Raw genomic sequence first — 12,451 nt, forward strand, 5'->3', positions numbered from 1 at the left:
TTACATTGACCCGACGAGGGCGCGTTGAGTCGAAATAAACAGGTTTTTTTGGACTAGACACCCCCATGTATACCAGCGGACGGGGTGCGTGAGAGAGTCGTCGCGGCGAGTCCAGTAAACTCGGAGGCAGGGGATGGGTTAGCTCGCTCGTCGGGCTGAGTCGGCGGGCCGCGTGGAGCAGAATACCGTATTTGCGCGGTTCTAACGCGCCCCCAGTCGTAACGCGCGGGTAACTTCGCGCAGGAAAATTCGAAAAAAAAAATGTGACACTGACGGTACTGCGCAGATGGAAAAGACATGACACCATGTACCTGGAAGAGGGAGATTTTATTTGGCGTAAGCAGCTCTGGAAGCCAAAAATGAATTGTGCTTCACAAGGTTGCTTATCCAGCTGCTGCTGGAAATAAAGTTATAGCGGGGAACACTGAAGCTGCTTGCGATTTCAAGTGCCTTAATCTTCATAACTCTAAGCGTTAGGGGCTAAGCAGAAGCACAAAAAATGTGCAACCAGGGTATGCGGCATACCATTGAGGAATCAGTGCGCCGAAATTCACTACGTGGTGTTGACGGATTGTTTTTATTGGATTGAGTTGAGTTTTGCGGGTACTTCGTGTCCGTTGCGCATGTCAATGCTGCTGGCCGCTTTAAAGCCTATTTCGGTTTTGAGCCCGATTGTAACGCGCACACAAATATAAGCTACCTTTTAGCAAAATAGGGTGCGCGTTAGAATCGTGAAAATACGATAGACCCTTTTCCGTGAACCCCGCCGCTCCCCTCACCTCGATTCTTTGGACGGGGTTCATATAAACTCGGACGCGTCGAGGTAAGCTGAACCCGCCACTCAACCCACCCCGCCCACGTCGCGTCCATGTACACGGGGCTAGAGGTGACGAAGAGGCGGCTGGAGTGGCGGTGGAAGAAAAGTAGGGAAGATAGTGGGACGTAGAATGAGTAATATAGAGAAAAAGAATCAGAAGGGTGGAGGTAAACAGGGGTGCAAGGGCAGGAAGGGGGGGAAGCGATGGGAGTTTAAACCCAGGGGGAGGGGGGATAACCCATTAGGTTAATAAAGGGTAGAGCAAACAAGTAGAATAACACAGGCAAGTCGGTTGGTGACAACCGACGTCCCGATACAAAGGGAGGGCCTCTAATCGTCATCATCTTCATCGTTATCGAACTTCGTCTCTGCGTAGGATCAAGCGCCGCACGACGAAGTCTGATAACGGCAGTACAAACGGGCACCAAATATGGTGGTGGCATAAATCAATATTTTCAGACACCGAACGCTGCTCTCTAACACCCACATGCAAGTTGGTCAAACTCGGAGTACACAATACCTTAGAAGAACTGCGCGAAGCTTGTCGACACACCCAAACCACCGGCCTCAAGCTCCCACCTACCGGACAAGTAAACCTTGCACACCTCGGATATCCAGTACAGCCCAAAGAAGAGCTACAGCATCTCCCCCTCCACATCCGTCAACACATTCGTGTTGCTCCCATACCGCAAAATACGAACCCCACTACAACAAAGCACGCCGCAAAGCATGGGTCGATGCGGTTACTAATCTTGAAGCAGTAGGGAGCCCTACGACTCGCTACACAGACGCCGCGCGCTACACCTGCAAACCCGGTCCTGCAGTCACGGTGATGGATGGCCAAGGAACCTAAATCACAACCACCACAATCTGCACCACACCTACAAACACTGCTGAAGAAATTGCCATCGCACTAGCAGCCGCACCAAACTGCGAATACGGCACAGTCATCACGGACTCGAGTCGTAAGTCGCATGCACGCCGCAACTACCAGCTGGGCTTTATATCACTCTTCACCCACAAGATCTTTACAAGGGCCATGCAGACAAAATACAAGCTTGTTTTATTGGTAAGATTTGTTGTTTTGTAATACCCGCACGCTTTTCCGGCAGCCAACGATGCTTATTATGCACTGAGAAATTAATGACTTTTGTTTAAGATTTTGATTCTCCGCCAAATCATGTTTCGTGATGTCGGGGATGATGTAATAAACAAAGGCATTCATGCAGACGGTAGTGCACTGTTTACAACGCAGGTTGCTGCGGAACGCCGTTTTTGCTGTTAGTCGTTCTAGATGGCGCTACCATACTGCGCAGGGCCGCTGTCTGCCTTTGCTTTCTTTCGGACCGTACTTGCACCGTTTGTTACTGTAGGTAGCAATCATTTCGTGAATCTAGAATCTCTGATTATAATCTCTTTTCTGGAATCTCTAATTGGTTGTAAGACTGGAATTATCACCTACGCTATTTATTAGTCCGTAAGCCTCGAGAAAAACGCGACATACACACAGCCATAGTTTATCCGCATACTTTGCCCCAAAAAATACTTTTAAGTTTTCATACTTTCCACGAACAATAGGAGACTCGAAAAATTTGCCAGAAAGCATTTTAGTGGAAATTTCATGAAAGCCTTACAAGAATATTTTCGAAACTTTTAATTGCCGACGTTCGGGATTTTACCGCCGTTTTAAGTTGTGCTTGATTACCACGTTTTTGTGTTTTATTTGGATTGGAAACTCTGTTATTCCTGTACTGATATTTACATTTCTCCTTGGCATGTTTATTTCGTATGTCTCCAAGCCAGTTTTGTGCTGATGTTACTCCATTGTCTTTATTGCATTGTATTGTATTGCATTGTATGTGCATGTACATTTTTTCATGTTTTCTCGTCGTGCTTGGACCATTCACTTGGTCTAAAGTATTTTGTAAATAAATAAATAAATAAATAAATAAGGCTGGATGTGGCGATAGCCCAAATAATGGCATCAAATTTATTAGATGAGGCGCATGACGCCATGGTTGGCACAAACTCCGCACAAATGCCAGGAATAATGGTGTATTAAATGCAGAGCATTTCAGTAACTCACGATGTCACCCGCGTTGACGTCCGTTGTCGTCCGTAGTCGTAGTCCGCACCCCTCCCCCTACACTATATAAAAAAAAATACTATCCGGCGCCCGGTTTCGATCCCTCGACCCTGCGGGCGGAACGCAATGTACATGGTGCTCTACCCACTGCGCCACAAAGCCGACACAGAATGGGACGCTACGAACGCGCCTTATATCGTTGACTCATTCAAATTACTGCTGACGAGCGCTCTCTCGTCAGCAGTTGCCACAAGTGCAACAACATTAACTTAACGCAAACTACTTAACGTCGTGCGCCCCCGGAAATGCTCTGCATTTGATCGTGCCCCTCGCGAGGGGGATGTTTCACTGCGTCTTCTCTCGGTCGCGGGACCCGTGGCACCATCTGGCGGAGGCGCGGCACAACTCGTAGCACTTTGTTTGAAAAAGCGCCTCGAAAGCGCGGCAAATATGAAATAGGGATGGCGCGCTTTCGAGGCAATCCGCCGACGCGGCTGCTTTGTGTACAGACACGGTGGCGAGCGTCCCGGGATTCTGGTGCCGACCGAATTTTATCGCTCAAGCATGTGTGTGCGCACAGAGCGGTGTAGGGGTTTGGAGGGCCTTTTTAATTACGCATAACATGCTTGATTCGTGCGCTGTGGTGTGGGAAACTGACCGCGGCTGACTACTATACAAAAAAACTAAAATATGCAGGTTTGGGTAAACCATTCAAAGAATATGAATGACTTAGAACGGGTCTTTTACCACGTTTTACCACTTTCACCGCCTCTTTACATTCCCGTACCTATTACACGTCGTCATACACACTTCCCACTACTCGTCACGAAATTTCAAGCTCCCGTAAATTACTGAAGCATTACACTTACAATCGACGGCGTTGCTTGAAGGCTTTGATGCTATTCATACGACACCAGGTGCCAGCAAGTATAGAAACCAAGGCCAATTTAAATTTGTGCCGGTAAGTGGCGCTGTACGGTGGTCTGTTTGAGTGACTTGAAGTTACTGATTTGTTAGGGCCTACCCTACACTTTGCAAGAACACTGTCGTCTGCCCAAAAGTTTGTTATGTTCAGTTTGTCTCGACGTCTGAAGTGAAATGAAAGGTCATAGACTCTTTTTTAAATATGGGGCTTCGGAAGTGCGCATAAATTTATCAAAGCACCAATGCTCCAAGTAGTCAGAAAGTAGCCGAGTCGCCACGCTGCAATTTCCGTCACCCCAAGTCTCGAAAAGTCGCCAGTTTGGCGACAAACCACCAGACCTGGCAACCCTGCAGGGATATTACCGGTCGGTCCCAGTTAGGTACCTCTTTACGTCCATGTGGGGTTTTAAAAGCTAGACTTTTAACAGAAACCATCGCTGGTTTTTCTCTTCGAAGGGGGAGTCAACTTGCACTTGTAAAATACACAAATGTATGCTAGAGGCCTATTATCACATTTAAAAAGAAAAAGAAACTGTCGTGCCAGAATCGACTAAAGCCATTGCGATTACCATGAAAATCACAGGTTATACCTGGAACTTTCTGAGAACGTGCAGGCTAAAGCGTACATGTACCTTCTATTAATCCGCTGTTGAACTTTGTCTTGAACTTTGTGACCGCACCTGTCACCATTTTAACCGCCCCGTGGACAGCCCCCCCCCGAAGCTAGTTCCGCTCGCGGGCCATTACCAGGAGACTTCTGTTCGCCTCCGCGAGTATCTTGACATATCGATTGATTGATTGTAGGGTTCAACGCGCCGACGCAACGCAGGTGATGAGGCGCGCCGTAGTGGAGGGCACCGGATTAAGTTTGACCACCTGGGGATATTTAACGTGCGCCGAATCTTGTACACACGGGCGTTTTTGCATTTCACCTCCATCAGAAAAGCGGCCGCCGCGGCCGCCGCGGCCGGCTGGGAATCGGCCCCGCGACCTCGTATCTTGACATCTCAAGGCAGCTTGTATTGCACGTGTGGCAATGGCTACCCTTCTCCGGGGTTGCCGTTTCCCTTTCCCTTTGCGCGCTCCTCTCCAGAATCAGAGCTCCTCCTGGGGCGCTATTCCAGAAGGCTCGTGTTTCTCCTACTCCCGAGTTTCCAGCTCTTTGGGTTATGAAAGTATTGATAGTGGAGAATTCGATACACCTTGAGCAAAAAACCACCGGAATCGCGCGCAGCACGCCTGGCATATCCATTGCGCCGTCTTGGGGCCGCTTACGTTGGTAAAGTACGGCGTGTGCTATCTTCCGCATGCAGCACCCTCTGAAATCGCTCTCCAATACTCATTCCCGAGCATTAACTAGATAACCCCACTGCTTTTGAAATCCCCAGCGTGGCTGTTGGCCACGCCCTGTAAGGGGCGGTCAGTTTTTTTCGGTGTTCTGTTCTTCCACTGAATTATGTTTGCAACGTGGCCTGAGAGCAGTCCCAGTGCAGCTCTACGCAAACGCAAACCAAGTAATCAAGCGGGTACACTGTAGCGAATGGAACGCGCCCTGCTCCCGACCATCAAATATGGCTTTTGTTAACGGCTTGGGGCCCTATTCTCGACTGCACCAATTGCCGGCATTTCGCCCATGTTTTTTTGCGTAAGCACGACGTAAGCAATCAGTGACGTGCTACACCTATAGTTATGACGACATGCAGTGTAATTTGATGAGTCACTCGTAAACATCGCTACCAAGGTATCAAATATTGTGCAAGAAAGATATAAAAACACTTGGCATGTACTATAAAAATTAAGACGGTAGCTGAGGCTGACAAAAAAAACACATTTCTGGAGGTCAACACCACAAGGCGATCGAGTAACGTTGATCCAAAAGCGAGCGAAAGGCGGATGTCGAGCTAAAGAACATCACACAATTTTTTTACCGTATCTATTTATTTCTTTCAATCGCTTTTATTGACATAGCTGGGCTCTCTGCTTCAATGCAAGCTTTGTTGCGTTATCGCCTTCCCTGCCGCCACCGCCGCCACGCCATCGTCTGCTGCTATGTTACAAGTTTATGGCGTGACTCACAGAAAAAGACGGCCGTGACCATCGCTTCTATAACACATAAAGGCCGGAATACATGGAGCGATCTTTCACGACGAAGTTCGCGCGGCGGAAGACCAGCCGCGTCACGACGCCGAATGTTCGTCGGGCTGCGCTACATGTAGCAAAGTACGGCGGCCGCCGCCGCCTCGCCGCTGCGCTGCTGTCAGTGTGGCTAGACGAGGCAAATGCATTGAAGTGAAACACAGGAGAAGCAAAAAAAGCCGTCAAGACTATTATTATTGCTTTTTAGTTGCAAAACCCTCTAGAAAGGCGTAAAATGTTGTGTAGAAGAAGTTTTTAAAGTTTTTGTTGTGTTTCCGACATTTATGTGCTTCTGTGATTGGAAGAAAGCGGTGAGGTTATGTGGTCTGGCTACACTGTGTGGATATACTGAGTTGAAGGTTGAAGCGGCGTTGGTTTTGGTTAGTTCTCCTCCCTGTTCTGTAGCTCTACTTCGCTCTACTCACAGTAAACGTTTAGGTCCTATCTAAAGTTCCTCCTCCTGTGAACCCTGTAAATCAGTAACGTCCGACACTGAACCAGCGGCAGCCTCCCTCCCCGCTTTCCTCAGCTCGCACGCCCGTTCTCAACAGACCCCGTACGGAGCGTGGCTGATCATGGGTGTCGTTGGGCGCCTCCTCCTTGCGAAGAAAAGAATAATATTGAAGAAATTAATAGAGCTGGAAGAGGAAAAAAAAAGAAAGCGGAGGTACTGGGTGCACAAGGTATGGCAGCAGCGAAAAAAAGAGGGAGAATACCACACCGCGGTAAGTACCCGTTCGTGTCCCCTACTGCTTTCGGAATTGCTACTGCAGGTCATGTAGATCACATGTAGATGTAAACAACACGGAGTGTTTTTGTGCAGTAAATCAACCGTGTAAGCGATTTGATTCAGCTGTTTCTTGCTAAAAGCGTCCGGCCGCGCCGACGTGCTGACGAACTATATCCGCACCCGCCGCGGTGGCTGCGTTGTGCTGCTAGCACGTACGCGGGATCGATCCCGGCCGCGGCGGCAATTTTTCTGACGGAGGCGGAAAACGCAAACGTGTGTTGAAATTTCGGCGCACGTTAAATAACCCCATGTGGCCAAAATTGATCTGGAGCCCTCCGCTACGGCTCGCCTCTTAGCTCAGGTGCAGCTCCGGCGCATAAAACCCAAAAAATGTGATTTTTGAAAAACTCCATTGGCCTCAGCATCCGCGCTTGGGCTATAAACACGAGTTCACACACAAGAGTTCGTCGATAGCGAACATTGTTTGCAGTTCTTGTAAGTCCCACTTCCCATTCTGTACTAGTGATTACGTCAGCTTTGGGGAGAAATTTGTCTTTGGGTTCCAAAAACGGGTGACACAACCTTCGTATTACAGTGAGGCCCACGGCGTTGATATATTCACCAGCTTTTGGAACATGAACAAGATATCATAAACAGCTTAAAAAATGTACATACGCGAGTCGTAAGTTGCTTTACAAAAGAGTGCACATTTAACAATTCATTCGTGTTCTTGTTGTACTCCAATCATTGCAGTTCCAAGTCATGAAAAAGGACTCAGACTCTACCATGTTTTTCTCGTACTACCGAATGACTCCGACCAAATTTGATGAACTCCTGCAGCTTGTCCGAAAGGACCTGGTGAAAAAATATTTGTGTCGGGAACCCTTGAGCCCTGAAGAGAGGCTGGCCATTACCCTCAGGTACAGTATTGATTGCAACATGAATAATGCTTTCACACACTGTTTCACCTCATGACTGAGTGTTTTCTGTTGTGCGCAGGTACCTCTCCTCCGGAAGTGCAATTAAGCAGGTTGCACTGGCCTTTCGAGTTGCCCCATCAACATGCCGCCTTGTCATCCACCACACCTGCAGAGTATTGTGGCGGCACTTGCAGCCACTGTACCTACCCGTGAGTACTGCTGGCCTTATGTTTACGTTGTTTTTTTTTTTTTGTAAAATGAACCATACGTGTAACATGTATTAAGGGCAGTGCCCAGCAGTAAAGTTAAAATTTCATTGATGCCATGCCATGTGAAGCAACCTGTGCAAAATGCACTGCTCTATTTTTTTGTCCCATCTAGGTGCCAGGGGTTGCCAAATGGCAAAGCGTTGCTGAGAAATTCGGCAAACGCTGGAATTTCCCAAACTGCATCGGGGCGGTTGATGGGAAACATGTACAGATCAAGGCACCGCCAAAATCTGGCAGCAAATATTTCAATTACAAGGTATAATTAACAGTGGTGCTTTCGCAACAAGCTGGTCTGTGGCTTTTCGTATGTGAATAACATTTTACATATTCCAGGGCACGTTTTCCATTGTGTTGATGGCAATCGTAGACGCCAGCTACCGTTTCATCATGGTAGACGCCGGTGCTCCTGGCCGGCACAGCGATGGAGGAGTTTTCAAGGCTACTTCATTTGGAAGGCAGCTGCAGAATGAAGTCCTGGTCTTCCCTGTGCCAGCCCGTCTGCCAAGGAGCCGCAGTGTTGCCCCTCACGTGTTTGTTGGGGACGAGGCTTTCCAACTAAGACCTGATTTTATGCGTCCGTACCCTGGGAAACACGTGCTGCCAGCCCAGAGGGTATTCAACTACAGGCTGAGCAGAGCAAGGTACAGGGAGGGGTTTCCGCAAGCATCCATTCACTATAACCAAAAAACTATTGCTTTGCTAAACCCTTATTGCAAAAGCATACTGAAGTTTGTGCGATTGGCGGCCGCCGATCAAAGCCACCATCAAGAAACGTAACTGCTATTGTAGTGGTGCACTAGTTTGGCTTGATTCATTGAATCACTGGAATGCAAACGGGCAGTTAGCACACTCGTAATGCTATCTGTAGTGTTCCCTCCATTGTGTAACTGCATGCCTCGTGTATAGTGAAATAGTTACGTTTTTCAGTATTTGTTTTTCGGCAAAAAAAAATCATGGTTGGAATGGAGCCGAGTGAGTTACCAAAGCCTAGTTCTTTCAAATTGAATGTGGTTGTATTCTGTTTCCATGTCGCTTTAAAGTGTTATGGGGCTACTTAAACCTTTGCTATGGTGATTTCACGGGTATAAAATGATCATTTCAACCAAATTCAGGCAACGAAAATTTTGCATGTACGTTTTACCTTTTCAAACCATTGACAGCAATTGCTCCAGTTATACTTATTGTACCAAATGCACACTTTCCAGGCGCATCGTCGAAAATGCTTTTGGCATACTGGCAGCGAGATGGCGCGTTCTGCTTGGGCCAATCAACCTACTCCCCAAGAACGCAACTTCTGTTGTGCTGGCCTGCTGTGTGCTCCATAACTTTTTGTGTGAAGCAAGTGAGGCGACGTACAGTCCACCAGGCTACGCCGACATGGAGGACGACTACGGCAACATTGTTCCAGCCCAGTGGAGGAATGAAACCCAGAGGAGCCAGTTGCTCGACTTGGAAGCAACACCGTCAAGGAACTACAGTGCAGGTGCTGCAGAGACGCGAAAAATGTTCGCACAGTACTTCATGAATGAAGGTGCCGTGACGTGGCAGTGGGCACACACTTGCCTCCCGGCTCCTCAAAAAACATAGGCACGACACTGGCATGCACAGATTTTACTCAGGTTCTTCTTCAAACGTATACCTCTTAAAGAAATCAAGGAGGTCCAACTCCATGACTTGCTTCATCCTTTTCGGACAAGATCTCAATTTGCTTGCCAACATCTGGCCGTACAGAGAGGCCTGGTCGCTCTGGGCAGCAATGGCTTTGTCAACTTGTGACAGTTCTTCCTCCCATCTGTTTTTTGATTTCGTTGTTTTCTTCCTCCTCGGAGTAGCACGTTCCGGAACGGTGGTGTGGGATGTGTCATGGCTACTGCTCTGTGTAGTGTCGTCGAGGCTGCTCTCCTCTAAATAGCTGCTGGCAGGAACGTCGTGGACGACAACCTCTTCTTCCTCCAGCTCTTTTGCAAAAAAGAAACAGCGAAGACAGTGTAAACATCCACAGTACTTTCATTTATGATTAATAACTTGTTACCTGCAGTGTCGCTATAGATGGCCGCCAACAGTGCTTGAGGGGATTCATCCGTGCACTCCGGGTCGGTAATATTTGATATGGTGCTGAAAATTACAACCAGTTTTGTTAGAGGCACATCGAGTGTACATCTGTGTTCTATGGCACAGAAAAGACTAGTTTGGTTATTGTTCGTGTCGCACGCACTGTCCGTTATTCATATTTTTCCACATTGCTTACTACTGTATACTTGTTCTGGTGAAGACTGATCCAGTAATGGAGCATTCATGTAATTTCGTCATGCTGTTTTTTTTCCTGCCTTTATTATTCCTGTATTCACGTGTTTTATAACTATTTTGGCCCTTTCACTGAGCGTTGTGATGGCTGTGTACTTGTAAGAGTCTGCAGGAGGCTTACATATTGATAAAAAAAGCAGTAATGGCACATGAGCCATCTGTCCTTATTTGCATTAGTTGCCATACGGTTTCACGCAAGCAACTAGCTCACACGTACGTTCAAGTTAAGTGCCAGTTGCTTGGATATAGTATTGTAACTAGCCACTTGTGCAACCTCAACTTTGACACTTAATTAAACCTGCTTTGATTGCATGCGGACCTGAAATAAACAAGTCAAACAACCACTACAAGGATCAAACCTGTCAATTTCCGTCTCGTCTTTTAGGAACTTCAGCATGGTGAAGTACGGCCAGGTGACTTCTTTTGCCTTCTTGCCTTCCTTCGCACCTGAGCCACTTGGGGCGCCGGTTTTCTGCATCCGCAGTTTTTTTGTGAAGGTGTCCCGCAGGCTCTTCCATCGGCCCGGTAGATTCGCTTCTGGAAGTAGGTATAAAAATTGTTACCCCATAGTTACCTTTAAATCTCTAGCACACCAGCAATTGGAGAGGGGGGGGGGGGGAGGGGGGGCATCAGATATAACAATCGCTGAAATTGCACATCACTCGTGTTTCCTTGGCTTTTCGAGGCACGGCGAGCCGTGTGGGTGGTCAAAAAATATTTCGTTTGTGTAGCTCCAGGGTAATATATGCCGAGTAGGGCAAGAGTCCGGTAAGCGTCGCCAAATCTCCCCACCACCTCCCGGCGACCCATGTCACGCCCGCATCGCAACTCGCGGTGGGAGCAGCTAGTCTGTCTCGATTTTTACCCAACCGGCAAAAAACCTTTCCGCTCACTGACTAGCCAGAGTTACTGTCCTTGATTAGTCAGTATTAATAGCCTACGTGTGCACGACACACCAGCGAAAGCCAGCGATACGTCTGGGCGAAACCCCAACCAAAACAAAAAAGAGTGTAGTGATTAACCATTAACAGTGACTGCCTAGTCAGTGAGCGGAGGCGGTTTTGCCGGTCGGGAAAAAATCAAGACACACAGCGCAGCAAATTAGGGGTTGCAATATTTACAGCATTTAATCACTGCACCGTCGCGCAATAGCAGGTGTTCGCTGTCCATTCACTGATTACGGAAATGAGAATTTACCCGCTCGCGTGCGGGCTCCATCGTCGGGATATGCAGGGTGCGCCAACGTTGCGGCAGTTATTGCAGTTGCAACTATTTTGCAATTTTGACAACGGCAAGCTATGACGCACAGTGAGGACTTCGCTGGATACATTCCCCTGTAAGTGAAAGCGCTGCAGGAAGTACATCCTGCGTGCTGAAGCGTACTAGGAATAGGAACTGTAAACATACCTTGAAGGTCGCATCCTATTTCCGCAGCAACTTCTTCCCAAGCCACACTTTTTTTACGTTGGTCCTTGTAGTCCGCCCGTCCGCATTCCCACAAGATAGGACGCTTCTGCACTGCCGTAATGAATTTGTCATTGAATTCCAGGCGCACAGCTTTGGACGATGACATTTTGCAACAAATGCGACCGGCGTGTACGGCACGGGACGGGACGCGGCACGCTCGGAAGCAGGAAGTCGGGGCGCGGGCGGAGAGAACGGAATGTCACGACCACGGAGCAAGATAAACAGGAGCGCCGACTTCGCTCTCTCCGGCGGGCTCTTAATGTCCATAACTCGCGGAGCACAATGTAGATGGCGCAGCGAAAGGGACCTTAGCCGGCGGCGGCTAAGCGGCCGGCGTTCCCCGTGCGCCGGCGGGCGAGTTGGCGGAACGCATTTCGTCCGCTCTGTCGTCTGCTTCGGCGACGGTAGTTTTGTGCACGGACTGCTTTGGGCCTGCTTTGGCGCCGCTTCGCGTTCATTGAGCGCCTCCTTTCCACAGTTGATTAACTTGTTCGACAGCACCTTCCGGGTAACCCGGACCCGAAGGAATTGAGTGGCCGTACGGCAAAGATACGTTAAGGATTGGTTTGCATGGCGGGCAAAAAAAAAAAGACCACATACAAACATATGGCTGCTATACAAACACTACCTTTTGCGCGGTTCTTGCCGAAAATGTGGCTCCGTTTTGTACATTTGGGAATACCAACTTGGCTGTGTTTTAACAGGTTTTACAGAAGGCGAAAGGAGCAACTGTTTCTTATCAATAGCGATTATAAAAGTTCCCTCAGCTTTCTCGCAGTTCTGCAACTTGCGTCCAAA

The 12,451-nt window shown here is 48.3% G+C and overlaps 1 protein-coding gene across 1 annotated transcript; it reads right to left on the reverse strand.

Annotated features, from left to right (window-relative positions):
- Positions 1-9,477: 9,477 nt before the first annotated feature.
- On the reverse strand, positions 9,478-11,781 carry LOC144142266 (uncharacterized). Its single transcript, XM_077673637.1, has 4 exons — positions 11,594-11,781; positions 10,546-10,723; positions 9,915-9,997; positions 9,478-9,840 (listed from the first exon to the last, which is right to left on the reverse strand). The coding sequence occupies exons 1-4, from the start codon at positions 11,757-11,759 to the stop codon at positions 9,494-9,496; spliced, it is 774 nt and encodes a 257-aa protein (XP_077529763.1). The 5' UTR covers positions 11,760-11,781; the 3' UTR covers positions 9,478-9,493.
- Positions 11,782-12,451: the final 670 nt, after the last annotated feature.

The sequence above is a fragment of the Haemaphysalis longicornis genome, unplaced genomic scaffold (genome assembly GCF_048455015.1).
Source record: "Haemaphysalis longicornis isolate Haplotype H1 unplaced genomic scaffold, Haemaphysalis longicornis Haplotype H1 scaffold_1, whole genome shotgun sequence".
In the NCBI taxonomy this organism is placed as follows: Eukaryota; Metazoa; Arthropoda; class Arachnida; order Ixodida; family Ixodidae; genus Haemaphysalis; species Haemaphysalis longicornis.

Excerpts from the sequence above, each read along its gene's own strand:
- LOC144142266 (XM_077673637.1), bottom strand. The coding sequence starts at position 11,759 with ATGTCATCGTCCAAAGCTGTGCGCCTGGAATTCAATGACAAATTCATT. Across the intron at positions 10,724-11,593 it reads AATAGGATGCGACCTTCAAG|AAGCGAATCTACCGGGCCGA; the intron begins GTATGTTTACAG and ends ACCTACTTCCAG. Across the intron at positions 9,841-9,914 it reads CATCTATAGCGACACTGCAG|AGCTGGAGGAAGAAGAGGTT; the intron begins GTAACAAGTTAT and ends TTTTTGCAAAAG.